Here is a 26,893-nt window from a genome sequence, read left to right as displayed (position 1 = left end):
GAGTCAACTTGACCAAAGACGTGAAGGACCAATACAAAAAAAAAAAAAAACTATAAAACACTGCTTCAAGAAATAAGAGAGGACACATGGAAAAGGAAACACATACCCTGCTCATGGATTGGCAGGATTAACATCATTAAAATGGCAATACTCCCCAAAGCATTGTACAGATTTAATGTGATCCCGCTAAAGACATCCATGACATTCTTCAAAGAAATGAATCAAACACTTCTGAAATTGATTTGGAAAAATAAACACCCTCGAATAGCTAAAGCAATCCTTGGGAAAAGAATATGGGTGATATTACTTTCCCCAATTTTAAACTGTATTACAAAGCAATAGTTATCAAAACAGCATGTTATTGGAATAAAGACAGACCCTCAGATCAGTGGAATAGGCTTGAGTACTGAGAATGCTCCCCATACATAAATCACCTAATTTTTGATAAAGGAGCAAGAAATCCTAAATGAAGCAAAGAAAGCCTTTTTAACAAGTGGTGTTAGCACAACTGGTTAGCCACTTGCAAAAAGGCGAACTTAAACCCCCAGCTAACATCATGTACGAAGGTAAAATCCAAATGGATTACAGACCTTGATATCAGACCTGATACCATAAGGTAAATAGAGCAATACGTAGTAAAAAAAAAAAACAAACTCTGTGACATGAGACTAAAGGCATCTTCAAGGAGGAAACTGCACTCTCCAAATAAAAGGAAGCAGAGATAAACAGATGGGAATATATTAAGCTGAGAAACATCTGCACCTCAAAGGAAACATTGCCCAGGATACAAGAGCCACCCACTGAGTGCGAGAAACTATTCATCCAATACCCATCAGATAAGGGGCTAATATCCAAAATATACAAGGCACTGACAGAACTTTACAAGGTACAAAAACATCTAATCTCATCAAAAATGGGGAGAAGAAATGGACAATTTGACAAAAAAGAAATATAAATGGTCAAAAGACACATGAAAAAATGCTCCACATCAGGGAGATACAAATCAAAACAACTCTGAGGTACCATCTCACATGAGTTTGGCACACATCAGAAAGAATGAGAACAGGCAGTGCTGGTGGGGATGTAGAGAGAAAGGAACTCATCCACTGCTGGTGGGAATGCCGTCTAGTTTAACCTTTATGGTAAGCAATATGGAGATTCCTCCAAAAACTGGAAATTGAGCTCCCATATGATCCATCTATACCACTACTAAGAATATACCCTAGGAATACAAAAATACAAAAATCTCTTCCTCACACCTATATTCATTGCAGCACTATTTACAATAGCCAGACTCTGGAAACAGCCAAGATGCCCTTCAAGAGATGAATTGCTAAATTGTGGTGGTACATATACACAATGGAATATTATGCCGCCGTCGGGAGAGATGAAATTTTCCTTTATATGGATGTACATGGAATCTATTATGCTGAGTGAAATAAGTCAAAGGGAGAGATATAGTCACAGAATAGTTTCACTCATCTATGGGTTTTAAGAAAAATAAAAGACATTTTTACAATAATTCACAGAGACAGAAGAGAGGAGGGCTGGAAGGTGCAGCTCAAAACATGAACACCACAAAGAGTGATGAATTTAGTTAGAGAAATAACTACATTGAGAACTATCCTAACAATGTGAATGAATGAGGGAAGTACAAATACTATCTAGAGTACAGAATGGGTGGGGTGGGGAGGAGGGAGATTTGGGAAATTTGTAATGAGTCTGTTGCATTGGTGAAGGGGGTGTTCTTTACATGACTGAAACCCAACCACAATCATGTTTGTAATCAAGGTGTTTAAATAAAGATATTAATTTAAAAAAATTAAAGACTTAGGCCAAAAAAAAAAGGACTGTTCCTGAAACTATGAAGAAAGACTTTGGGCTTAGACAACTTAGTAGGCCTGGAGCCTGTAGTTGGTTATGGCAAGTTGCTTCATGGATAGGGAAACCCTGTTTTTTACCCAAAGGTTTATTATCTTCTATTTTCCCCCAACTTTTACAGTGCTTATGCAAAACACTGCCATCCTTTTTAAAAATCTTTTTGAACTAGAGTATTTAGAGAATGCTCCCCAGATACTCCCCAGTTATTAATCTTTGATAAAGGGGCAAGAAATGCAAAATGGTGCAAGGAAAGACTCTTCGATAAGTGTTATTTGAACAATTGGTCAGCCACTTGCAAAGAAAACAGACTCAGACCTTCAGCTAACACCATGCACCAAGATCAAAAGAAAATGGTTTAAAGACCTTGATTTCAGACCTGAAATTTTAAGGTATACAGAACAACACATAGGTAAAACACTCCAGGACATTGAAACTAAAGGTATCTTCATGGAAGAAACAGCCTTTTCTAAACAAGTCGAAACAGAGATACACAAATGAGAAGCTGAGAAGCTTCTGCACCTCAAAGGAAATAATGCATAGGATACAAAAGCCACTCACAGAATGGAAGAAGCTATTCACTCAATACCCATCAGATAAGGGGCTAATATCTAAAATATACAAGGTACTGACAGAACTTAACAAGAAAAAAGCATCTAACCCCATCAAAAAAAAATGGGGAGAAGAAATGAACAGACACTTCCTCAAAGAATAAATACAGATGGCCAAAAGACACATGAAAAAAATGCTCCACATCACTAATTATCAGGGAGTTGCAAATCAAAACTACATTGAGGTATCATCTCACACCACAGAGACTGGCACATATCATAAAGAACAAGAACAATCAGTGCTGATGGGGATGTGAAGAGAAAGGAACTTTCATTCACTGCTGGTGGAAATGTCATCTAGTACAGCCCTTATGGAAAACAATATGGAGATTCCTCAAAAAACAGGAAATCGAGCTCCCATCTCTTTAGTTTTCCTTTCAATTTTCTATTTTTTTTAAAAAGAAAACATGTTGCTCTTGGTCTTCCTAAAAATGTATTATCAGTTATATCAACTATGTAATGCATTTCCTTTAAATAAATTAAATTTTAAAAAATCTTTATTAAGCATCATGAATACAAGCATGATTGTAGTTGGGTTTCAGTCATAAATAAAACATCCCCCTTCACCAGTGCACTTAAGGCTTAAGATCCCCAAGACTTAAATTTCTGCCACACCCCCTTCACTAGTACACTTAAGGCTTAAGATCCCCAAGACTTAAATTTAAAGCACTGAGTCTGCCACGACCCCCCAAGAGTTTGTTCAGCCTTTTTAATGCCTGTCAGAATCATTTATTTGAAGACATCCAAAAATTCTTAGCGTTTTTTTTGTGTGTGTGTGTGTGTGTGTGTGTGTGTGTGTGTGTGTGTGTGTGTGTGTGTGTGTGTGTGTGTGTATGTGTGTGTGCTCCTGACAGGCATGGGGGACCATATGGGATGCCGGGATTTGAACCATCATCCTTCTGCATGAAAGGCAAATGCCTTACCTCCATGCTATCTCTCCAGCCCCAGATTTTTCTTCCTTAAGTTGTATTTTCTAGGTCTTTGTTCATATTTCTATGTACTTTATACCTAGAAATACTGAATTAGAATCACAGTTTTATAAATATATATATGTGTGTATATATATATATTCTAAGATTCCACATTTTAAAAGCAACATATTATGCTTCAAATGCTGAGGAGCCAAAATCTTTCAGGAAGTAAATTTTTTAATAAGCAAGACATAAAGAAAGAGAAATAGTTATTTTGGTACATAGGGGTGTTGCTAAAGATTTTTAAATCTTTAAATCAGAAAATGTTTAAATTCTTTCAAAGTGACAAAGAAGTTAATTGTACAGTCTTCCTTATTAAATATGTCCTTGTACACATGTCCTAGGTGCTCTGAAAATGTTAAAAGTTTATAAAGTTTCTGTTAAACAGTCAGTAATTAAAGGCAACCAAAGCTTTTCCCCCATAAAAATAAGTAGAATTTCAGTAAAACATTTTACCATTTTATTTGATAATGCATTTAATGTTCTTCCTGGGAGGAAGAAGTCTACAACTCTACAATTTAAAAAAAAAAAAAAACCTTTTCTAAAATTTTAAAATTTAATAAATTTTTAATTTTAAAAATTCCATTTAGAGATATTTAACTTCCTGCATGATTTGAATTTTAATCAAACTAACTTAATATATTTTAAATTTGGAATGAAATCACATGAATCAATTTATATTTGTATATTCAGTTAGGGTTGAACTAAAAAGGGCATATATTATAACTTAAATTCTGTAAATTACACGTTACTTATCCCGAAACTTTACCAATATGTGTTCTCAAATAAAGTATAAAATTATTCACTGATACACTTATTAACAAAATACTAAGCCATTTAAGACTATAAATCTGAGCATTATATTCTGATAGCTAACAGATATATATAGAAAACATTTTAATTGGATAACTTGATAATATTTGGATAGAGAATATTTTCTTTTATTTTTTTCTCTTACATGTAGTGGTGTGCAGGGCTTAGTTCTGGCTCTGTGTTTAGAAAATACTCCTGGTAGGTTCAGGGAACCATATGTAGTGCTGGGGATTCAACCCAAGGCGTCTTGATCCCTGTACTGTCTCTCCAGCCTACTCCTCATTCTTTTTTTATTTGGGGGGGGGGTCACACTCGGCACTGCTCAGGAGTTACTCCTGGCTCTGCGCTCAGAAATCGCTCCTGGCAGGCTTCGGGGACCATGTGGGATGCCGGGATTTGAAGCACCGTCCTTCAACATGCAAGGCAAACGCACTACCTCCATGCTACCCCCCCCCATTCTTTAGTTTTAGAAAGAGGAAATGCCAGAAGAAGTGGACCAATCTGTGAGTATTTTTACCAAATGTGCCTGCGTTGGGGAAATTTTGTATTTTCATTGACCTCAGTTATGAATGAAGCTCCAGTCTCCAGACTATTTTTCAGCATTTTTCCGTAATCCCTGAATTTCCATCTGGGTTCTCTCTTGTCAGCTCTGTGGGAGGACACCTCCCCATAACTGCCTTGCAGAAAGGAAGTTGTGTTTCAACCCACCGGCCAGTTCACAAGCAAAGACAGGTTACTTCAGTCATTGGCTCAGGAAGTTAAAGCTTCCTCAGTAGAGCCCGAGATTATATATTTGCCTGTGTTTATAGATTTAAGTTGACTTTGTTCAAATTTTGCATTTCATCAATATAGTAGACTTTTGATTATGCATACCTATCATAGTTGTTTCTTTCCTACAAAGGTTTGACTTTTAAGTCTTTTTTTAAAAAATAGATTTACTAGATGGTTACCATTTATTTAACTTCTCTGAAACTATACTAAGAAAATAGGCAGATGAAGTGATGTTGCAGCAGCATTAATAAAAATTTTAATTTTAAATATTAATTTTAATTTAATTTTAATTTTAAATTTTAAAAACATTAATAAAAACCCTTAGAAACTGGCTTTCTTCTCTGGCAAACGACAAACCTCTATAGTAATTATTCTGTTGGAACTTCTATTGTTCTGTCATTTTAAGTAAAAATTGGATGTAATTTTTTGAAGTGATGTCCTGACCTGCAGGACTCCATTATTCTGTGAATAGAGACGAATAGAAGAAGAGATGGAGACCAAGTAAAGTGCCTTATCAAGGTCCCACTTTATTGATTGGTACAGGCTCTTTTAAGCACGATTATACAGGGGGAGGAGAGAAAGCAGGATGGAACAGCCAGCATTACAGACAATCTACAGGGAGCATCCTGTGAGTAAACTTTACATGCTATCTTTACACAGGAACCATTTCATCATAAGCTAGTGAAGCTTCAAAGATGTCTCAAGCTTCCTGGAATGTGTGACTGATAGGATGCTGCGGCATTTCTTTGAGCTCTTGGGCTAGTAAATAGCTAATGCCTCAGGTTACGTACTCAGGCCACACAGAGTAGCTTGTCCTGCAGAATTCCATATTAGGATTTGGTCTCTGGCAAAGTGAGAACCTGTATTTGAGGCCCTTTTAGTTTCCTTCAGAAGAGCAGACTTACACATGTTACATATTCCAGCTGTTCATAACCAAACCTTTCATAATTCAGAATTACTAATCCAACATACATAAAACCCAAATTACAGGTGGGAGTAGTCTTTCGAATTGAGGGGCTAGGAGCAAAGTATTTGAAAATACAGAAATACATGAATTTGGTATTACAAAGGGGATATATTTTTCTCTAGACAGTGATCTCAAAGGTAGTTAGTTGGGTAGCTGAATAGGTAGTTATACGCTAAGATCTGTAGGGAAACCAGATAAAAGCAATCGCTATTTCAAAAGACATAAAGGGGACACATATATCTCCTTCAAATATTTCTTTAGATGTGTTTCCATAATAGGTAAACTCTTATTGTCTATCTTATGTAGCAGCAGTTTCCCCATTCCTTTCTTTGGATCTATTTAGTAGGAAATTCTAGAAGATAAGTTTCTCTAGTGTTCTGAGTTCATGTTAGAACCAGGTTATCGAGATTGTTTAGCTTGTTATTTTTACCCCCATATGCACCAGTAGTACCATGTGGCATTGTTCCTCTTTTTCAGAGACATATTAATATGGGGAAATCTGGGCCTGGAGAGATAGCATGGAGGTAAGGCGTTTGCCTTGCATGCAGAAAGTTGGTGGTTCGAATCCCGGCATCCCATAAGGTTCCCTGAGCCTGCCAGGAGCGATTTCTGAGCATAGAGCCAGGAGTAACCCCTGAGCGCTGCTGGGTGTGACCCAAAAACCAAAAAAGAAAAAAAAAATGAGGAAATTTTTTTTTGTTTGTTTTTTGTTGTTTTGGGTCACACTCAGCAGCACTCAGGGGTTACTCCTGGCTCTCCACTCAAAAATTGCTCCAGGCAGGCTTGGGAGAGCATACAAGATGCTAGAAATTGAACCAGGATTTGTCCTGTGTTGGCTGCATGCAAGGCAAATGTCCTACTGCTGTGCTATCACTCTAGCCCCTAAAATGGGGAGATCTTATGTGTGCAAACAAGTTCTTATAGGGATAGGAACACATAACATATCATAGTGGGGCCTTACATCCTGGACATTTGTTATAGTGATGTGGCTTAGACTTCAGGAGATCGGACTTTGTCCATTTACCCCTAAACCTTGGATCCCATCTATGGAACCAACACAGGAATTGGACTTTCAGGAGGGAAGGCCTAAATACTTACTGCCCTGATATTGACTTGCTCCAGAGTGGGTTCACATGACATCCTGTCAACTTGGTAGCAAGTAACCCTTTCAGGGCAGGGTTCTCTGCATTGCAATGTAATGGTGAGATGAAAACAGAAGACTGCATCACCCTGACTTTAACATAGGATCTGTACAAAAATCAGGACTTCTAACTACAGAAACTGACTGTGACAACTGTAATGGTAAAGAGCTTTTACTGGGACCCCAGAGAAAGACTTTGGGGTTAGACAACTTAGTATGCCTGGAACTTATTGCTGGTCTTATGCCAGGACCTTTCATGGGTAAGGTCTCCCTGTTTTTAGGCCAAAGGTTTTTCCTTTCTATTTTCCCCATATTTTGCTGTGCCTATGAAAAAAAAAAAAACTTGCCCCCCCACACACCTCTTTTTATTGTATTTTTTTTTATCTTTTAAATTGGAGCTCCTGCCTTTTTCTTAGAACCTCAGAACACGGATTACTTTATTTTAGCACCTAGGGATCACTCCTAGTGGGGCTCACGGGACCAGCAGTCTTGGCATTTTGTTGCTCTCCATCTGCTGTTTCCTTGTAGGATGAGGGTATAATTTTCTCTTCATACCAGGACTCAGGTGTTGCTTACAACATGTATTTAGAGGCTGGAGAGATAGCACAGTGGTAGGGCATTTTCCTTGCAAGTGGCTGACCCAGGACCAACAGTGATTCAAATCCCAGCATCCCATATGGTCCCTGTGCCTGTCAGGAATGATTTCAGAGTAGTCAGGAGTAACCCCTGAGTACCACTGGGCGTAACCACCCCCCAAAAAATTTATGTATCTAGTTGACTTTTAATGTTTGTCTATTCACTCAGTAAACATTTGCTGAGAGTCTGCAATGTGCTGTGCACTGTGGCACACCCATATCAGTGCAGGATATGGTGCTTTTATTTGTTTGTTTTTTATTTGTTTTTATTTGTTTGTTTGCTTGAGTCAAATGGCTTCTAGCTGTGTTTGTTTTAGAAAGGGTAGCAATTCAGTAAGTTACCCAAACCAGGAACTAGTGCTCCATTTGCCTGGCTTTATTCTGAGGGAAAGGGTAGAAAGCCATAGTTCTTTGTTTTGTTTTGTTTTGTGACGTGACCTTGGGCAAGATAAATGCCCTAGAAGAGGATTATGGTATGGATCTATTAACATCTGATCCTTGGAGCAGATAAAGAGGAAGTGCAGATAAAAAGCAGGACTGTGTCTTTTTTGGACCCTGTTATTATAATTGCTTAGTAGATTTATGTGCTGACATTGACCTGAAGGAGCAGTAGTTAGGAAGTTATGAGGGGAAGGAAAGCAGCACTTGGTTTGTTTTTGGTTTGTTTGGTTTGGGGGCCACACCTGGTAGTCCTCGGGTTATTTTTGACTCTATGCTCAAGACTCACTCCTGGTACACTTGGTGGGGACAATATAGGTTACTGGGAATCAAACACAGATAGGCCATGTGCAAGGCAAATACCCTACCCATTGTACTATCTCTCCAGTCTAATCTTAACTTTAAAAAAAAAAAAGATTGTTAAGGGGCTGGAGAGATAGCACAACGGTAGGACATTTGTCTTGAATGCAGCTGACCCAGAACAGACCTGGGTTTAATTCCCGGCATTCCATATGGTCCTCTGAGTCTGCCGGGAGCAATTTTTGAGCACAGAGCCAGAAGTAACCCCTGAGCACTGCTGGTGTGGCCCAAAAACCAAAAACCAAAAAAAAAAAAAAAAAAGATTGTTGAAGGGCCAGAGCAGTAGCACAGTTGTAGGGCGCTTGCCTTGCATGCAGCTGACCTACTTGACTGTTTGTCCCCTCGGCATTTCATACAGTCCACCAAGACGAGCAATTTCTGAGTGCATAGCCAGGAGTAACCCCTGATCATCATCAGGTGTGGTTCCAAAACAAACAAACAAAAAATGATAGTTGAGTCTGAAGTGCTAGTATAGTAGTTAAGGTACTTCTCTTGTTTGGGTCTGACCCTGGTTTGATCTCCGGCACTACTTAGGGTCTTCTGAGACACCAGGAGTCACTATAGAGCAATGAGTTAGGATTAAGTACTTAGTACCACCAGGTATTATCCAAAACAGCCCACAGTGAACACTGAATTGATCTGAGAGACCTACTTGACCTACTGTGATTCGGGGTTCATCAGGGCCACACAGGCTTGGAGTAAGGGGAGGTCATGTGCCATACACATTCAGGGATTTAACTCAGGTCCTTGAACTTGCTAGACATGTCTTCCTTAAATCACAGCACTGGCTCCAAGTTTTAAGCCTTTATTTTGGTCTTATTTTCCCAGCAATTCCTAAGCAAAATATTTCATATATTATAAACAAACATAATTTTAAGGGATTGTCTGAGGTGACATTTTTACATGATTCTATTGATTTTGTCAGTTATTATTATTGGCAATATAGTTGTCAGAATGTTTATCCTTGATCATAGTGACAATTTTCAATGATTATTTTGAAATATGATAGCTCTTTCCTTCTCCTTACAGAATGAAATGTGTCTAGCCACTCAACAGCTTTCTAAGCAACTGTTGGCATATGAAAAACAGGTAACATGGTATTTGTGATCATGGCGTTTGTGTGGCCAGTGATTATTCCAAAGATTTTTATTAGCCCACTGAAGTCCATTACTTTGAAGTAAATCCACACAGTCTACACTAGGCACTACATTCAGACTTAGGTTTTCTCCAGATATGGGTGGTGGACAGCAAAGGTGATCAAGAGCAATTGTTGGGACAGAGCAAGGAAAGACTTATAGTTTCTGCAGCTGGACACTGACAGGATGTGCTCCAGGAAGAAGAAAGGAAGTTAACATGGAACAAAAGATATTGGAAGGGACATTGGACAATTGAAGTTTTTTGGTTTTTGTTTGTTTGTTTTTTGTTTGGGCCACACCCAGTGATGCTCAGGGGTTACTCCTGGCTATGCGCTCAGAAGTCGCTCCTGGCTTGGGGGACCATATGGAATGCCGGGGGGGATCTAACCAAGGTCCGTCCTAGACTAGCGCTAGCAAGGCAGACACCTTACCTCTAGCGCCACTGCGCCGGCCCCGACATTGGACAATTGTAGCACTGAATTCTCTGTGTTCTGATAATGCCTTACTCTTTCTTCTTTGATTATAGAACTTTGCTCTTGGCAAAGGTGATGAAGAAGTAATTTCTACTCTCCACTATTTTTCAGAGGTGATGGATAAGGTAAGAGAACAATATTGCAAAAACTTCACTCGGTTCTTTCATCTTTCTATTAGCTCACTTTACATTTTCAGGCTTAAATATCTTAGAATATGCCTCAACTTGTCAGTGGAATATTCCAAGGTTTATTTTGTATGATAGGTTCTGTGCTGTTATGGTTGTTTCTGGTACTGGAAGAAATGCTTTAATGTACATGGACAATAGAGCAGTCATAAGAATTCTGTTTCCCGGGGCCGGGCGGTGGCACTAGAGGTAAGGTGCCTGCCTTGCCTGCGCTAGCCTAGGACGGACTGTGGTTCAATCCCCCGGTGTCCCATATGGTCCCCCAAGCCAGGAGCGACTTCTGAGCGCATAGCCAGGAGTAACCCCTGAGCGTCACCGGGTGTGGCCCAAAAACCAAAAAAAAAAAAAAAGAATTCTGTTTCCCAAGGAAAGCATATAGTTTCTTAAGGCTCCCATGATAAATAAGAAATAAATTTAAAATGAGGTAGTTCTGGGCTGGAATGATAGCACAGCAGTAGGGCATTTGCCTCGCATGCTGCTGCCCAGGATGGAACTGGGTTCAATCTCTGGCTTTCCATATGGTCCCCCAAGCCTGCCAGGAGCGATTTTTGAGTGAAGAACCAGGAATAACTCCTGAGTGCTGCCAAGTGTGGCCAAAAACTAAATAAATAAATAAATAAATAAATAAATAAGTAAATAAAAATAGTTCATTTCTCACAGTTCTGAGGGCCAGAAGTGTGAACAGTAGCACCCACGATCTTTGGAAAGCCTTAGAGGACACTTTCCCGAACTCTTCTCATTTCTGATGATTCTCAGACTCCCTTGGCTGATGGCAGCATGAGCCTTTGTAACTTCACATGGCTGCTCACCCATCCCCACCTTCTGTTTTCCTCTGTGGTTGTGACTTTTTATATAAACCAGGGGTCTCAAACTCAATTTACCTGGGGGCCGCAGGAGGCAAAGTCGGGGTGAGGCAGGGCCGCATAAGGGATTTCACTTACCAAATATTCGCAATAAAAAATCGCATTAGTAAGAAAAAATATTGCAAAAACTCGCATTAAACATTTGTATACCCTGAACGGAACTGCTCGGGGTATGTGAATGTTTAATGTGATTTTTTTCTTACTAATGCGATTTTTATTTTGATTATTCGGTAAGCAAATAATCACAAATACTGCGATATTTGAAGGCCAGCTGCAGGCCACAAAATGTTGTATGGAGGGCCGCAAACAGCCCGCAGGCCGCGAGATTGAGACCCCTGATATAAACACACTTAATAAGGGATTTAGTACCTATCAAAAAAAATCCAATATGGGGGCTGAAGAAATAGCATGGAGGTAGAGTGTTTACCTTGCATGCAGAAGGATGGTGGTTTGAATCCCAGCATCCTATATGGTTCCCCAAGCCTGCCAGGAGTGATTTCTGAGTATAGAGCCAGGAGTAACCCCTGAGCGCTGCTGGGTGTGACCCCCCAAAAATAAAATTTAGTATGGTCTCATTTTAATGCTCATTACATTTCAAAAATATTTTTTTGTGAGGCTGGAGCAGTGGCGCAGTGGTAGGGCACTTGCGTTGCATGCAGCTGACCTAGGATGGACCGCTGTTCGACCCCTCAGCATTCCATATGGTCCCTCAAGCCAAGAGCTATTTCTGAGCACATAGCCAGGAGTAACCCCTGATCATCACCAGGTCTGGCCCCCAGAAAACAAAAAACAAAATCTCTTTGGGGGGGGCACATATGACAGCACTCAAGGGTTACTCTTGGATCTTAGCTCAGAATTCACTCCTGACAAGCTTGGGGTGCTGCGGACTGTTTTATCCTGATGAGATAAAAAGTCCCTAAGCATAACCTTAGTGAGTTCATTTTCCCACTGAGAGTCAAGCGGGAGCACGAAGAGGCAAATATGGAATAATGAATTATGAAATGTGAAATAAATGAGACCACACAGAATGCATGGGGACTTGCGTCTAGAAAGACGAAGACAAATTTATTTTTTGAGCTGGGTAACTTTTAAAGGTTGAGGTTTGGAATACAGGGTGTAATTTTGGACATCAAAGAAAGTAGGAGATGGTTAGGGAAACAGAATGAAAGACCATGGCTAAAATTTGCATATTAAAGAACTGATACTGAAGGTGAAAGGCAGTTTTGTTGTGGGTTAGATTTGTTTTGAGTAAGCAGGAGAAACCAGGTAATTTTCAGGGAAGTGGGAAGAGAGAGAAATGTCTTAGAGTTTTGGGGAAAACTGAAAATTGCTTTACTATGAGCTAAGTTCTGGGATAAAACATGATCTTGGCGCCAAGGTAGCAGAGATCACAGTGTGAGACTTTTGGCAGGATTTGTACTGTCCTCCTTTGTTAGAAAGAATTACTAAGGCCTGATTTCTAATAATGGTCAAAAATAAAGAGAGAGATAGTTACAGCCACGTTTTAGAATTATGGCCAAACAATCCACGCAAAGGGTCAACTGATTTGACTGCTCTAAGCGGGCCTTTTTGGCAAATAATTCTTTTTCAGGAGTGCAACACTTTTGATGTGTGCCCTTCCTGAGTGGGGTGTAACATTGGGGGACTTTATGAGATGCCAGGGATCAAACCCAGGTCGACTGCATACAAGGCGACTGCATACAAGGCAAACCCACTTTTCTATCACTCTGGCCCAACATTTCAAAAATCTTTTACCTCACATTTTCACATATTCTGGGTGAACACTTCTTTAGGAGGGACACCATTTAGTCTACTTTAAAGGGTTTTCTATTTGTTTGGTTGGGTTGTTTTTGGGTTTTGGGTCACACCCAGCAGCGCTCAGGGGATACTCCTGGCTCTACGCTCAGAAATCACTCCTGGCAGGCTTGGGGGACCATATGGGATGCCAGGATTCGAATCACCGACCTTCTGCATGCAAGGCTAATGCCCTACCTCCATGCTATCTGTCTGATTCCTACTGTAAATGGTTTATGAAACTTTTCTTGAATAAGAATATGTCTAGAATTTTGGGGAAATGCACATATTATAGAAGATTGCATAGTCCTTTTTTGTTTTTTGGGCCACACCTGGCAAAGGTTAGGGCTTATTCCTGGCTGTACATTCAAAGGTTACTCCTGATGGTCTTGTGGGACCATTTGGGGGACTGGGGATCAAACATGAGTCAGCCACATGAAAAGGAAATTGCTCATCACTATGGCCCTAACATAAATCTTTTTCTTTTCTTTTTAGTTTTTTGTTTGTTTGTTTGTTTTTTGGATCAACCCAGCAGCACTCAGGGGTTCCTCCTGGCTCTAAGCTCAGAAATCGCCCCCGGCAGGCTCGGGAGACCATATGGATGCCGGGATTATAACCACTGTCCTTCTGCATGCAAGGCAAATGTCCTACCTCCATGCTATCTCTCTGGCCCCAAACATAAATCTTAATTGCAAAAATCAGTTAGCTCAATAATAGATGCTGAACAGAACTCTTCAAATTTAAATGGTATTCATTATCTTTGAAAGGGTTTCAATACTTAGAAAAAGGTCATGAAGAGCAAGCAAAGGTATATGTGCAGACACTAGTTCAGTTTTTTGGTTTTTTGGTTTTTTTGGTTGAGAAGCAAGATTTGTTGTGATGGATGAGATGGAGTGAAGAGCAGGCAATGGGGAGGTCAAGACCAAGGCTCTCAGGAGTGCAGAGTCCACAATTTGGGATATATTTGACCCGTAGCCATCTGGGATGAGCTTTTTCTCAGTCCCGTGTCTTTACACTCATCTACACTAAACTTGGTAAAGCTCCTACTTCTTAAGAGATGAGGAGCTTCTTTGAAACAAGAAGCTTGAAGTTGGTCTGGCACAGAGCATCAATCACGTTTGTTGCAGGCATCTTGTGTCTCAGCAACTCTAGTGGGGGAAATATTCTTCATGAGTGGAAAGTGGGTAATCACAAGCAGCTGGGCGGAATATGAAATATGAAATTATGAAACTACACACAGGTACGTGGGGTCAACACATCTTCTGGCAGGCACGCAACAAGTTTGTTTTTTTAAACGGAGTTTTTATACGGGGTAAAGCCATCATAGGTGTTGAGTAGAATGTTTACAATAACAAAAGCAAAGTTAAACAGTAAATAATACACATTAAGCGAGGGGTGTGAGTAGTAAGAATTCTGAGTTACAAAGGAGAAGGTCATAATTCAAGGCAGCTCTAACAACTAACTTCAGATGCAAAATAAGGGATTATTAAGTAGAAAAAAATCTAGGAACACAATCTTCACTGGGATGCACGCTATTATTTTAGAGGTCAAGTGAAAAAAAGAGCTAAATTCACTAAGGTGTAGTTCCATTTTCTGGGAAGAGTCAATAGCCCAGGATCTGCATTCTGGCTGTGCCCTTGATTACCAGAAACTGAAGCTGCAAGGACATATTTGAAAAAGAAAAAAAATATTGTCTTTGATTTTGGTGCTAAATATTATCCAGAAAAGGGGTTCTCTTAGTAATCTTTGGTGCTGGGATTTCTGAAAAAATTTTGATTAAAGCCATATTTTTGCCTGAGATTTTACAAAGATTGTACTATCCACAAGAAGCGTCCACAATGGGCCTTTTGAGGAACCCCATGGGGGTTATTTAAGTTCTCCACACCAGGGAAATTCAGGGATACATCTGGTGGGCCTCCTGACTTCCCATTGAATGGAAATGTCTATGCATGGCGTGGCACATATTCCTTATTCTGCAGGTTGGAACAGATGGACATGGACATGATGACTTGACTAATATGGGCCCTATCCACAGTACTCTGTCTGGAGCCTAAGACTGGGGTCGGTATGAGAACAGATAGGAATGTCCACAGCAAAGGACTGTCTTTAAGGTCCCTTATTACAGCCTGTACAAGTCACAGGCTGCTACACTACAAAGGAAGCTTTGAGCTCAGCTTACTGCAGCCACTGCATACCAGTCTTCTGGGCAAAAAACAAGATCAGCTTAATTGGCTGCACCACATCTTTAGTTTGTTTTTTGGGTATTTTTTGGAAGGCCACACCCCGTGATGCTCAAAGGTTACTCCTGACTTATGTACTCAGAAATTGCTCCTGGTTTGGGGGACCATATGGGACACCGAGGATTAAACCAAGGTCCATCCTGGATCAGCCACATGCAAGGCAAACACCCTACAACTACGCTATCACTCTCGCCCCATTACTTCTTTAGTTTTTAAATTAGAAAGTAACATTTAGGGCTGGAGCAAAAGTATAGCAGGCTATGTGGGGCAAACACACTGCATAAGAAATGATCCTTTTTGTTTGTTTGTTTGTTTGTTTTTGGGCCACACCCACTAGCACTCAGGGGTTACTCCTGGCTCTACATTCAGAAATTATTCCTGGCAGGGACCGTATGGGATGCTGAAAATCAAACCCAGGTCTGTCCTGGCTCAGCCATTTGCAAGGCAAATGCCCTACCCTATTCTGGCTCCCGAGGAATGATACTTAAAGCAGCAAGTGAATCATTTCCAAAGGCTGAAAGCCTGGATCACCATTTTTTATATGTAGTAGAATGAGTTCTGCAGGGATGTTTTCAAATAAGCCTCATGCTGTAGAGATAAACAAGGGAAGGCAGTAACTCTGGTGAGAAGAGAAGAAGAGCTCTGTTCATACCTAAACTGAGCTTTAAAAAAAATTGAAGACACATCACTGGACTAAAAAATGAGAAAACAATTTCATGTAAAGTTTTCTATGGCTTATGTTTAATATGATACGTGGTCCTATGTTTTCATGTACTTAGACCCAGAGAGATTTTGGTCTCTGATTATGCCCTTTGGATGCATGTGGGACAGTATCATCACCATCACAGACTACTCAGCAGCCTCATGTTCAGTCCCTAGCTCTGTGCTCAGGTCATGCTCCTGTTCTGTCCTTCAGTGGCTATGTGAGGATAATGGTGTCATACCCACCTCTGTTTAGAGCAGTGCCAAGAGTGGACTGGTGCTTTATCTTCTTCAGCAAATGTACTGTGTGGAGAAATAAATGTCTCTCGGGGCCGGGAAGGTGGCGCTAGAGGTAAGGTGTCTGCCTCGCAAGCGCTAGTGTAGGATGGACCGTGGTTCGATCCCCCGGCGTCCCATATGGTCCCCCCAAGCCAGGAGTGACTTCTGAGCGCATAGCCAGGAGTAACCCCTGAGCATCAAACGGGTGTGGCCCAAAAACAAAAAAAAAAAAAAGAAAGAAAGAAATGTCTCAGGCATCTCCAACTCCACCAAAAAATGTTGATTCCCAGGCACCTCTATCCTTAAGAAATTAGGAAGGGGGGCCGGAGAGATAGCATGGAGGTAAGGTGTTTGCCTTGCATGCAGAAGGTTGGTAGTTCGAATCCCGGCATCCCATATGGTCCCCTGAGCCTGCCAGGAACGATTTCTGAGCATAGAGCCAGGAGTAACCCCTGAGCGCTGCTGGGTGTGACCCAAAAACCAAAAAGAAAAAAAAAATTATGAAGGAACTATGTGTGGAGTAAGTTTACCTTTCCTGAAAGAGCTTAGTCCTTGGTAAGATCAACACTTGACTTTCTGAGTGTTGGATTTTTTTCATCCTTCAGTGGCAATCCGAGGATTACCCTTAATTGGACTATCACATAGATTAGGTGAAATAAATTAAGAGTATTGAGTGTAGAGCCATTTGTTTATTAGAGAGATTTAGTAAAAATTATTTTTGTACAAATAACTTACTGAAAAGGCCTGGTTTTTCTAGTTGAAGTAACTCAAGAAAAAATGTAGACACCTTTTCCTGATGGCATTTATCTTAATGTATGTCCAGTAGGAGAAAGTGACCATGTGTTGGCTTTATCCAATCATCCTGAGATCTTTAGCTTCTTGTCTGGCAATTGTTGTACACTAGACCCACCTTTAAGTTTCCCAGAGCAGCTTCTCTAAGGACCAGGTCTGTTGTGCAAGAAGTCATTTGTGTGAGTGTTACTGCTGGAAAAGAAAAAAATTCAGCCAAATGTTTATTTCCCCAGTGATAATAACTAGTTAATATCCCCTTACTGTACATATAGCAAGAATCCCTAGGCATCTGTTTTATTTGGAAGTCTGGGCTTGCTTTGATCCTGGTTTACTATCAACTGTGTAAAGTGTAAGCATGAAAGAGCAATAGTGTATCTCAGTATAGTGGAAAGGGCCTAGTTCTTAGATCCCAAATAATCTGCGGTTAAAATCTCAACCATGCATCTTTCTCTCTAAATTTGGAGGTTTACAAATGTAAAATGGGGAGCCAGAGAGTTAGCACAGTGGTAGGGCATTTGCCTTGCATATGGTCAACTCAGGAGTTGGTAGTTCAATTCCCCACATCTCATATGGTCCCTCGAGCCTGCCAGGGTTGATTTCTGAGCACAGAGCCAGGAGTAACCTCTGAGCGCCATCAGGTGTGACCCAAAACCAAATAATAAATAAACAAATAAGACCTGACAAAGCTGGAGGCCGGAGTGATAGCATAGTGGTAGGGCATTTGCTTTGTATGCACTCGAACTGGGATGGACCTGGGTTTGATCCCCGAAATCCATGCCTGCCAGGAGTGATTTATGAGCACAGAGTTAGGAGTAACCCCTGAGCACCACTGGGTGTGACTCTCCCCCCACCAAAAAAAAAGAATAAAACAAAGCTGGACACAAAAAGTTTAGGAATAGTGGTGCTACTTGCAATACTCCATATTTCTCCTGAGAAATTTGCAAGACTATTACACACACACACACACACACACACACACACACACACACACACACACACACACAAGAAATTTGCAAAAGATTTAATAAGGCCTTTGAGGGAGGACTGAATGGATGATCTGGTGCAGAGGCTTATCTGCACTGCTCTCCCCCTATTCCTAGAAAGTTTCTTTTCCACAGGTTGGCAGAGTTGTTTCCATTGGAGACAGTCATCTTCCAGTCTCCCAGGCCATAGCCGACCATAGTTTAGGTCAGTGGCAGTAGGCTCCTGTTTCAAGTACTACTTCATCTCTGTCCAAAATGCAATCATTATAGTACCTGGTGATGATGTGGTTTGCACCAGTTATTCACAGGGAGCTGTGCCAACAGATGGTAACATTCTTTCCTGAGAGATGCAAATCAAAACAACAATGAGGTACCATCTCATGCCACAGAGACGGGAACACATTACAAAAAACAAGATCGATCAGTGCTGGCAGGGATAAACTCTCATTTACTGCTGGTGGGAATGCCATCTAGTCCAGCCCTTATGGAAAACAATATGAAGATTCCTCAAAAAACTGGAAATTGAGCTCCCAATTGAGCACCACCCTAGGAACACAAAAACATAATACAAAAATGCCTTTCTCATACCTATGTTCAATGCAGCACTATTCACAATAACCAGAATCTGGAAACAACCCATATGCCCAACAACAGATGAGAGGTTATATAAACTGGTACAATGCAGCCATCAGGAAAAATGAAGTCATGAAATTTTCTTATACATGGATGGACATGAAAATTATTATGCTGAGTTAAATAAATAAGCCAGAGGGAGAAGAATAGACACAGTAGTCTCACTCATCTATGTGTTTTAAGAAAAATAAAAGAGGAATACTAAAATAATAAAAAAAGAAAAGACATTATTGTAATAATATACAGAAACAATAGAGATGAGGGCTGGAAGGACCAGCCAAGGATAAGAAGCTTACCACAAAGAGTGGTAAGTTCAGTTAGAGAAATAACTACACTGACAACTACCATGACAATGTAGTAAATGAGAGAAATAGAATGCCTGTCTCAAATACAGGCAGAGGATGGAAGAAGAGGGAAATGGGGGGCATTGGTGGTAGAAATGGAGGTGTTCTTTTTTTATAATTGAAACCCAACTACAAACATGTTTATAATCATCATGCTTAAAGATATTAATTTAAAAAAAATTCTCTTCCTGGAGCCAGAGATAGCACAGCGGTAAGGCATTTGCCTTGCATGTTGCTAATCCAGGACGAATGGCAGTTCGAATCCCAGCATCCCATATGGTCCCCTATGCTTGCCAGGAACAATTTCTGAGTGCAGAGCCAGGCGTAACCCCTGAGCACCACCAAGTGTGACCCCCACCCCCAAAAAAACTCTTCCTGAGAGTTTTAGATTAAGAGCCATTGTCTACACTGTGGCTCTGTTCTGGGAGACTCCTTTAGCAAGTGATAGGATGCCCTGGGCAAGGAAGAACTGGGGGTTTTGTTTTTGATGCCCTCAGCCCATTTTCTGCCTCCTGAAGGGTATTTATTTATTTATTTGCAGCATATTTCAGGTGGCCTCTATCACCCCTTGGTGTTGGTGTTGGAATGACCCCTTGTTGAAATGGGCATTGCAAGAATAGTGAAGAATGTTCTTCAATAGATTTTCTCTTTCTTTCAGCTCAATGTTCTCCACACAGAGCTAGCTAAAAAGTTGGCAGACACCATGGTTCTACCAATTATACAATTTCGAGAAAAGGATCTCACAGGTAATATAATTGCTTTCAAAATGTAGTTTAATTTATTGAATAATCATTCTTTTTTGTTTGTTTGGTTTGGTTTTTGGTTTTTGGGTCACACCCGGCAGTGCTCAAGGGTTGCTCCTGGCACTACACTCAGAAACCACTTCTGAGGGCCCGGAGAGATAGCACAGTGACGTTTGCTTTGCAAGCAGCCGATACAGGACCAAAGGTGTCCCATATGGTCCCCCGTGCCTGCCAGGAGCTATTTCTGAGCAGACAACCAGGAGTAACCCCTGAGCACCGCCGGGTGTGGCCCAAAAACAAAAAACAAAACAAAACAAACAAAAAAAAGAAATAACTCCTGGTACGCTCGGGGGACCATATGGGATGCTGGGATTTGAACCACCAACCTTCTGCATGAAAGGCAAACGCCTTACCTCCATGTTATATCTCTGGCCCCTGAATAATTATTCTTAATGCATTAATTTCCACAAACATCATCAAAAAATGAATCATCAGAAAATGTCCCCACCCCTTTCTTTTTCTTTCCTTTGGTTCATCTCAAGGACATAAAGGTGAATGAAAAAATAGAGTTATATGTGGGGAGGGTAATAGGACAGAGGTGTATAGGTATAAAACCAACACACAGTGGGCTGAAGAGATATCATGGAGGTTGGGTGTTTGCCTTGCATTCAGGATGGCAGTTCAAATCCTGGCATCTCATGGTCTCCCGAGTCTGCCAGGAGTGATTTCTGAGTGTAGAGCAAGGAGGAACCCCTGGGTGCTGCCGGGTGACCTCCTCTCCAAAAAAAGAACCAACACACAGAAAGGGGTGATTTCTCTCCTAGGGACTGGACCTCTGAAAAATTTTTGGAGAAGGAACTCTCTGAATTGGCTTTTCAGAGTTTATGTAAGTCAGCAAAGATGGCAATTCTTGTAAGTTGGGGGGCATTTTTCAGAGACACATGATTGTCAGGACACTAAGGTTACTTTGAGATGCAGAGTGGACACTTAAGAAAGAGAGGCCACATCTCATTGCTGCTTACACTGGAGTGCTGGTGCCAGGGTACCCTACAGAGCACTCAGCATGTTGAGAGGGCAGCTATTCCACAGAGCCTAGCAGACTCTTGAACAGAGATAATACTTTTAGGTCAATTTGTATCTCTCAGAAATTTAGATAAGTAAAAGATCCTCTGTGAAAGTTACAGATAATTTTGTAAAATAAAAATCACATAAAAATTTTTGAAAAAGTAGGGGATGGAAAGATAGCACAGTGGTAGGGTGTTTGTCTTGCATGCAACTAACTCAGATCGTACGTTGGTTTGAATCCTGGCATCCCATATAGGTGTCCCAAGCCAGCAAGGAGCGATTTCTGAGTGCAAAGCCAGGAGTAAGTAACCCATCAGGTGTGACCCAAAAACAAATAAACAAAAAAAATTTTGTAAAGGTATAGACAATTACAGATCTTCTAGTCTTTGTTCTTATTTCATTGAAAAGAGTCACTTCTGCGGCAAAAGCATTACTACAAAGGGTGAGTTAGCACCTGCCTTGCTTGTGGCCCATTTGGGTTTGATCTCCAGCATCTCATCATCTCCTGAGTCTCATGCCAGTAGTGATCTTTGAAATGAAACAGGAATAAGCTCTGAACAAGAATAAGCTAAGTGTGACTACAAAACCAAAATTAAGAAAGTATTCTTTCTGACATCACCAAGAAACATATGAAAGATTTGACATAGGTCTTAGTCAAGTCAGCTTCAGAACTCACTAATGCAAGGAAATCATCAGCAGGCAGAGAACACAAGTGATATGGAAAGTAACAAGAAAGGATGCTGAGGTCCCATCTGGATTTGAAAGGTGATAAGATGAAAGCAGAAAGAAGCAACTTGACCTAAGTAAGAAAATATTGTTAAAAAAAATGTATAGTTTGGAGGCCATCTTTTTTTTCTTTTTTTAAATATCTTTATTTAAACATCTTGATTACAAATATGATTGTGATTAGGTTTCAGTCATGTAAAGAACACCCTCCATACCAGTGCAACATTCCCACTTCAATGTCCCAAATCTCCCTCCATCCCACCCCACACCCACTGTACTCTAGACATGCTTTCCAATTCCCTCATTCATTCATATGGTTATAGTAGTTCTCAGTGTAGTTATTTCTATAACTGCACTCACCACTCTTTGTGGTGATCTTCTTGAAGTAGGCTGGAAGTTCCAGCCCTCCTCTCATTGTGTCTGAGGATTGTTGCAAAAATGACTTATTTTTCTTAAAACCCATAGATGAGTGAGACTATTTTGCATCTCTCTCTCTCTTCCTCTGACTTATTTCCCTCAGCATGATAGATTCCATGTACATCCATGTATAGGAAAATTTCATGACTTCATCTCTCCTGACGGCTGCATAATATTCCATTGTGTATATGTACCACAGTTTCTTTAGCCATTCATCAGATGAAGGGCATCTTGGTTGTTTTCAGAGACTGGCTATTGTGAATAGTGCTGCAATAAATATAGGTGTGAGGAAGGGATTTTTGTATTGTATTCTTGTGTTCCTAGGGTATATTCCTAGGAGTGGAATAGCTGGGTCAAATGGAAGCTCAGTTTCCAATTTTTGGAGGAATCTCCATATTGCTTTCCATAGAGGTTGGACTAGACGGCATTCCCACCAGCAGTAGATAAGAGTTCCTTTCTCTCCACATCCCCATCAGCACTGATTGTTCTCGTTCTTTGTGATGTGTGCCAATCTCTGTGGTGTGAGATGGTATCTCATTGCTGTTTTGATTTGCATCTCCCTGATGATTAGTGATAAGGAGCATTTTTTCGTGTATCTTTTGGCCATTTGAATTTCTTTTTTTTTATCAAAGTGTCTGTTCATTTCTTCTCCCCATTTTTTGATGGGATTAGATATTTTTTTCTTGTAAAGTTCTGTCAGTACCCTGTATATTTTGGATATTAGCCCCTTATCTGTAGGGTATTGGATGAACAAATTCTCACACATGGTGCGTGGCTCTAGTATTCTGGGCACTATTTCTTTTGAGGTGCAGAAGCTTCTCAGCTTAATGTATTCCCATCTGTTTATCTCTGTTTCCACTTGTTTGGAAAGTGCAGTTTCCTCCATGAAGATGTCTTTAGTCTCAATGTCATGGAGTGTTTTACTGATGTGTTGTTCTATATACCTTATGGTATCAGGTCTGATATCAAGGTCTTTAATCCATTTGGATTTTACCTTCATACTTGATGTTAACTGGGGGTCTATGTTCGCTTTTTTGCAAGTGGCTAACCAGTTCTGCCAGCACCATTTATTGAAGAGGTTTCCCCTGCTCCACTTAGGATTTCTTGCTTCTTTGTCAAAAATTAGGTGCTTGTATGTCTGGGGAACATTCTTTGAGAACTCAAGCCTATTTTACTGATCTGAGGGTCTGTCTTTATTCCAATACCATACTGTTTTGATAACTATTGCTTTGTAGTACAGTTTGAAGTTGGGGAATGTAATGCCTCCCATATTCCTTTTCCTTATGAGTGCTTTAGCTATTCAAGGGTGTTTATTGTTCCAGATGAACTTCTAAGTGTTTGTTCCACTTCTTTGAAGAATGTCATGGGTATCTTTAGAGGGATTGCATTAAATCTGTATAATGCTTTGAGGAGTATTGTCATTTTAATGATGTTAATCCTGCCAATCCATTAGCAGTATATGTGTTTCCATTTCCGTGTGTTTTCTCTTATTTCTTGGAGCAGGGCTTTGTAGTTTTCTTTGTATAGGTCCTTCACATCTTTGGTCAAGTTGACTCCAAGATATTTGAGTTTGTGTGGCACTAATGTGAATGGGATTGCCTTCTTAACGTCCATCTCTTCCCTATCATTATTGATGTATAAAAAGGCCATTGTTAATTTTGTAGCCTGCCACCTTGCTATATGAATCTATTGTTTTTAGAAGCTTTTTAGTAGAGTCTTTAGGGTTTTCTAAGTAGAATATCATGCCATCTGCAGACAGGGAGAGCTTCACTTCTTCCTTTCCTATCTGGATGCCTTTGATATCTTTTTCTTACCTGATCACTATAGCAAGTACTTCCAGTACTATATTGAAGAGGAGTGGTGAGAGCAAACAGCCTTGTCTTATACCAGAATTTAGAGGAAAGGCTTTTAGTTTTTCTCCATTGAGGATAATATTTGCCATTGGCTTGTGGTAGATGGCTTCAACTAGATTGAGAAAGGTTCCTTTCATTTCCATCATGCTGAGAGTTTTGATCAAGAATGGGTGTTGGACCTTATCAAATGCTTTCTCTGCATCTATTGATATGATCATGTGATTTTTATTTTTCTTGTTGTTGATGTTTTGTATTATGTTGATAGATTTACGGATGTTAAACCATCCTTGCATTCCTGGGATGAAACCTACTTGGCCATAGTGTATGATCTTCTTGATGATGCATTGGATCTTATTTGCCAGAATTTTGTTGAAGGTCTTTGCATCTGCATTCATCAGGGATATTGGTCTGTAATTTTTTTTTTTTTTTTGGCAGCATCTCTGTCTGGTTTTGGTATCAAGGTGATGTTGGCTTCATAAAAGCTGTTTGGGAGTTTTCCCGTTTTTTCAATTTCATGGAAGAGCCTGGCTAGGATTGGTAGTAGCTCCTCTTGAAAGGTTTGAAAAATTCATTAGTAAATCCATCTGGACCTGGGCTTTTCTTTTTAGGCAGAAGTTTGATTACAGTTTCAATTTCCTCAGTAGTGATGGGGGTGTTTAGATATGCTACATCCTCCTTACTTAACCGTGAAAGGTTATAAGTGTCCAAGAATTTATCCATTTCTTCTAGGTTCTCATGTTTAGTAGCATAAAGTTTCTCAAAGTAGTCTCTGATTACCCTTTGAATCTCTGCAATATCTGTCGTGATCTCCCCCTTTTCATTTCTAATATGGGTTATCAGGTTTCTCTCTCTTTTTTGGGAATTTTGCCAATGGTCTATCAATCTTGTTTATTTTTTTAAGGAACCAACTTCTGCTTTCATTGATCTTTCAGATTGTTTTTGGGTTTCCACTTCATTGATTTCTGCTTTCAGCTTTGTTATTTCCTTCTATCTCCCTATTTTTGGTTCCTTTTGTTGATCATTTTCTAATTTCATGAGCTGCATCATTAAGTTATTCAGGTATGCCCCTTCTTCTTTCCTGATCTGTGCTTGCAAAGCTATAAATTTTCCTCTCAGGACTGCTTTTGCTGTGTCTCATAGATTCTGGCAGTTTGTGTCTTCATTATCATTTGTTTCCAGGAAAGTTTTGATTTCTTTTTTTATTTCATCTCGGACCCACTGGTTGTTCAGTAGCAGGCTGTTTAATTTCCAATTGTCAAAGTTTTTCTTCTGTGTCCCTTTGCAGTTCACATCTAATTTCAGAGCCTTATGGTCAGCAAAGGTAGCCTGCAAGATTTCTATCCTCTTGATTTTATGAAGGTATGTTTTATGTGTCAGCATGTAGTCTATCCTGGAGAATGACCCATGTACATTGGAGAAGAATGTGTATCCAGGTTTTTTGGGGTGGATGTCCTATATATATCTACCAGTCCTCTTTCTTCCATTTCTCTTTTCAGGGCTAGTATGTTTTTGTTGTACTTCAGTCTGGTTGATCTATCAAGTGTTGACAGGGCCGTGTTGAGGTCTCCCACAATTATTGTGTTATTATTGATGTCTTATTTCAGATTTGTCAATAATTGTATTAGTTTGCTAGTCTCTTATTGGGTGCATATATGTTTAATAGTCTGATTTCTTCTTGTTGTACATATCCCTTTATTAGTACAAAGTGTCCATCTTTGTCCCTTACCATCTTTCTGAGTATAAAGTTGGTGTCATCAGATATTAATATGGCAACCCCAATTTTTTAAGGGTGTTGTTTGCTTGAATGATTTTCCTCCAGCCTTTGATTTTGAGTCTGTTTGTTCTGATTATTATTGTTTCTTGTAGGCAGCAGAAGGTTGGATTCATCTTTTTGACCCATTTTGCCACTCTGTGTCTAATTGGTGAATTTATTCCATTGACATTGAGGGAGATGATTGTCATAGGATTTAATGTCATCTTTGTAGATAAGTTTGCTGTGTTTGTTGGTCTCTCTTGTTTTAGAGTAGACCTGTCAGTTTTTCCTTTAAGGCTGGTTTTTCATCTGTGAAGTTTCTGAGCTGTTGTTTATCCATGAAGCTATGTATCCTTCCTTCAAACCTGAATGTGAGACGGGCTGGGTGCAGTATTCTCGGTGATTCAATTCATTTCATTCAGTCTTGTCACAATATCCCACCACTGTCTTCTGGCCTTGAGAGTTTCCTGTGACATGTCTGCTGTGAGTCTTAAGGATGCTCCTTTGAATGTAATTTCCCTTTTTGTCTTGCTGCTTTCAGTGTTCTATCTCTATCTGTGGGATTTGTCATTGTAACAAGGATGTGTCTTGGGGTGTTTTTGTTTTTTTTTTCGGGTCTCTTTTAGCTGGTACTCTTGGGACATGCAGGATTTGATTGCATGTAGTGTTTAACTCTGGGAGTATCTCTTTGATGATGTCTCTGACAGTTGATTCTTCCTGGGGATCTCCTACCTGGGCCTGTGAGACTCCAATGATTCTTATGTTGTTTCTGTTGAGTTTATCAAAGACTTCTATTTTCATCTGTTCACATTCCTTGAGTACCTTTTCCATTGCCGGATCATTTGTCTTAAGGTTCTTTTCCAGTTTCTTCTGTTGTGTTGATTTTTTCTGCATCTCATCTTTCAGTACGTTGATTCTGTCCTCAGCCTCTGTTAACCTGTTGGAGAGGCTATCCACTGAGTTCTTCAGTTGAGGTACCGTGTTTTTCAGATCTGTTATTTCAGTTTGGAGTTTTTTGATTTCTGTCTTTGTGTTCTGTTTAGATCGGTCTATGCTTTCTTTGAGTTCTATGAACATCTTCCATATTTCTATGGAAGACCAGCTTAGGCTTCTTATCAAAGAGGTTAATCAGATGGTTGAAATTTTTTGGGTCATCCAAACTATTGTCTCCATTCTCTGTGCATGGTGTTTGCCTGCAAGGTTTCCCCATTGTCAAGCTTGTAGTGTGATTTTTTTCTGCGTGTTGTGGTGGGGTTTATTGGTTAGAAAGAGTGTGCAGCCGCGAAGCGAAGCAGAGCAGCCGTGCTCTTCTGGGGCCTCTAGGTGA

At 40.1% G+C, this 26,893-nt stretch overlaps 1 protein-coding gene and 1 non-coding gene across 2 annotated transcripts in view; one reads left to right on the top strand and one right to left on the bottom strand.

Annotated features, from left to right (window-relative positions):
* Nucleotides 1–26,893, top strand: part of APPL2 (adaptor protein, phosphotyrosine interacting with PH domain and leucine zipper 2) — an 81,141-nt gene that overhangs the window by 27,801 nt on the left and 26,447 nt on the right. The window contains exons 3-5 of the mRNA XM_049783155.1: nt 9,615–9,674; nt 10,248–10,319; nt 19,668–19,755. Coding sequence (XP_049639112.1) covers nt 9,615–9,674; nt 10,248–10,319; nt 19,668–19,755 — 220 coding nt within the window. The remainder of the gene's footprint in view (nt 1–9,614; nt 9,675–10,247; nt 10,320–19,667; nt 19,756–26,893) is intronic.
* On the bottom strand, nt 15,135–15,274 carry LOC126023073 (small nucleolar RNA SNORA70). Its single transcript, XR_007500290.1, has one exon. It is a non-coding gene; the product is annotated as a small nucleolar RNA SNORA70 (small nucleolar RNA).

Source organism: Suncus etruscus, chromosome 11 (assembly GCF_024139225.1).
Source record: "Suncus etruscus isolate mSunEtr1 chromosome 11, mSunEtr1.pri.cur, whole genome shotgun sequence".
Taxonomy (NCBI): Eukaryota; Metazoa; Chordata; class Mammalia; order Eulipotyphla; family Soricidae; genus Suncus; species Suncus etruscus.
The sequence above is the reverse complement of the archived record's forward strand: the minus strand, read 5'-3'. Positions and strand labels throughout refer to the sequence as shown.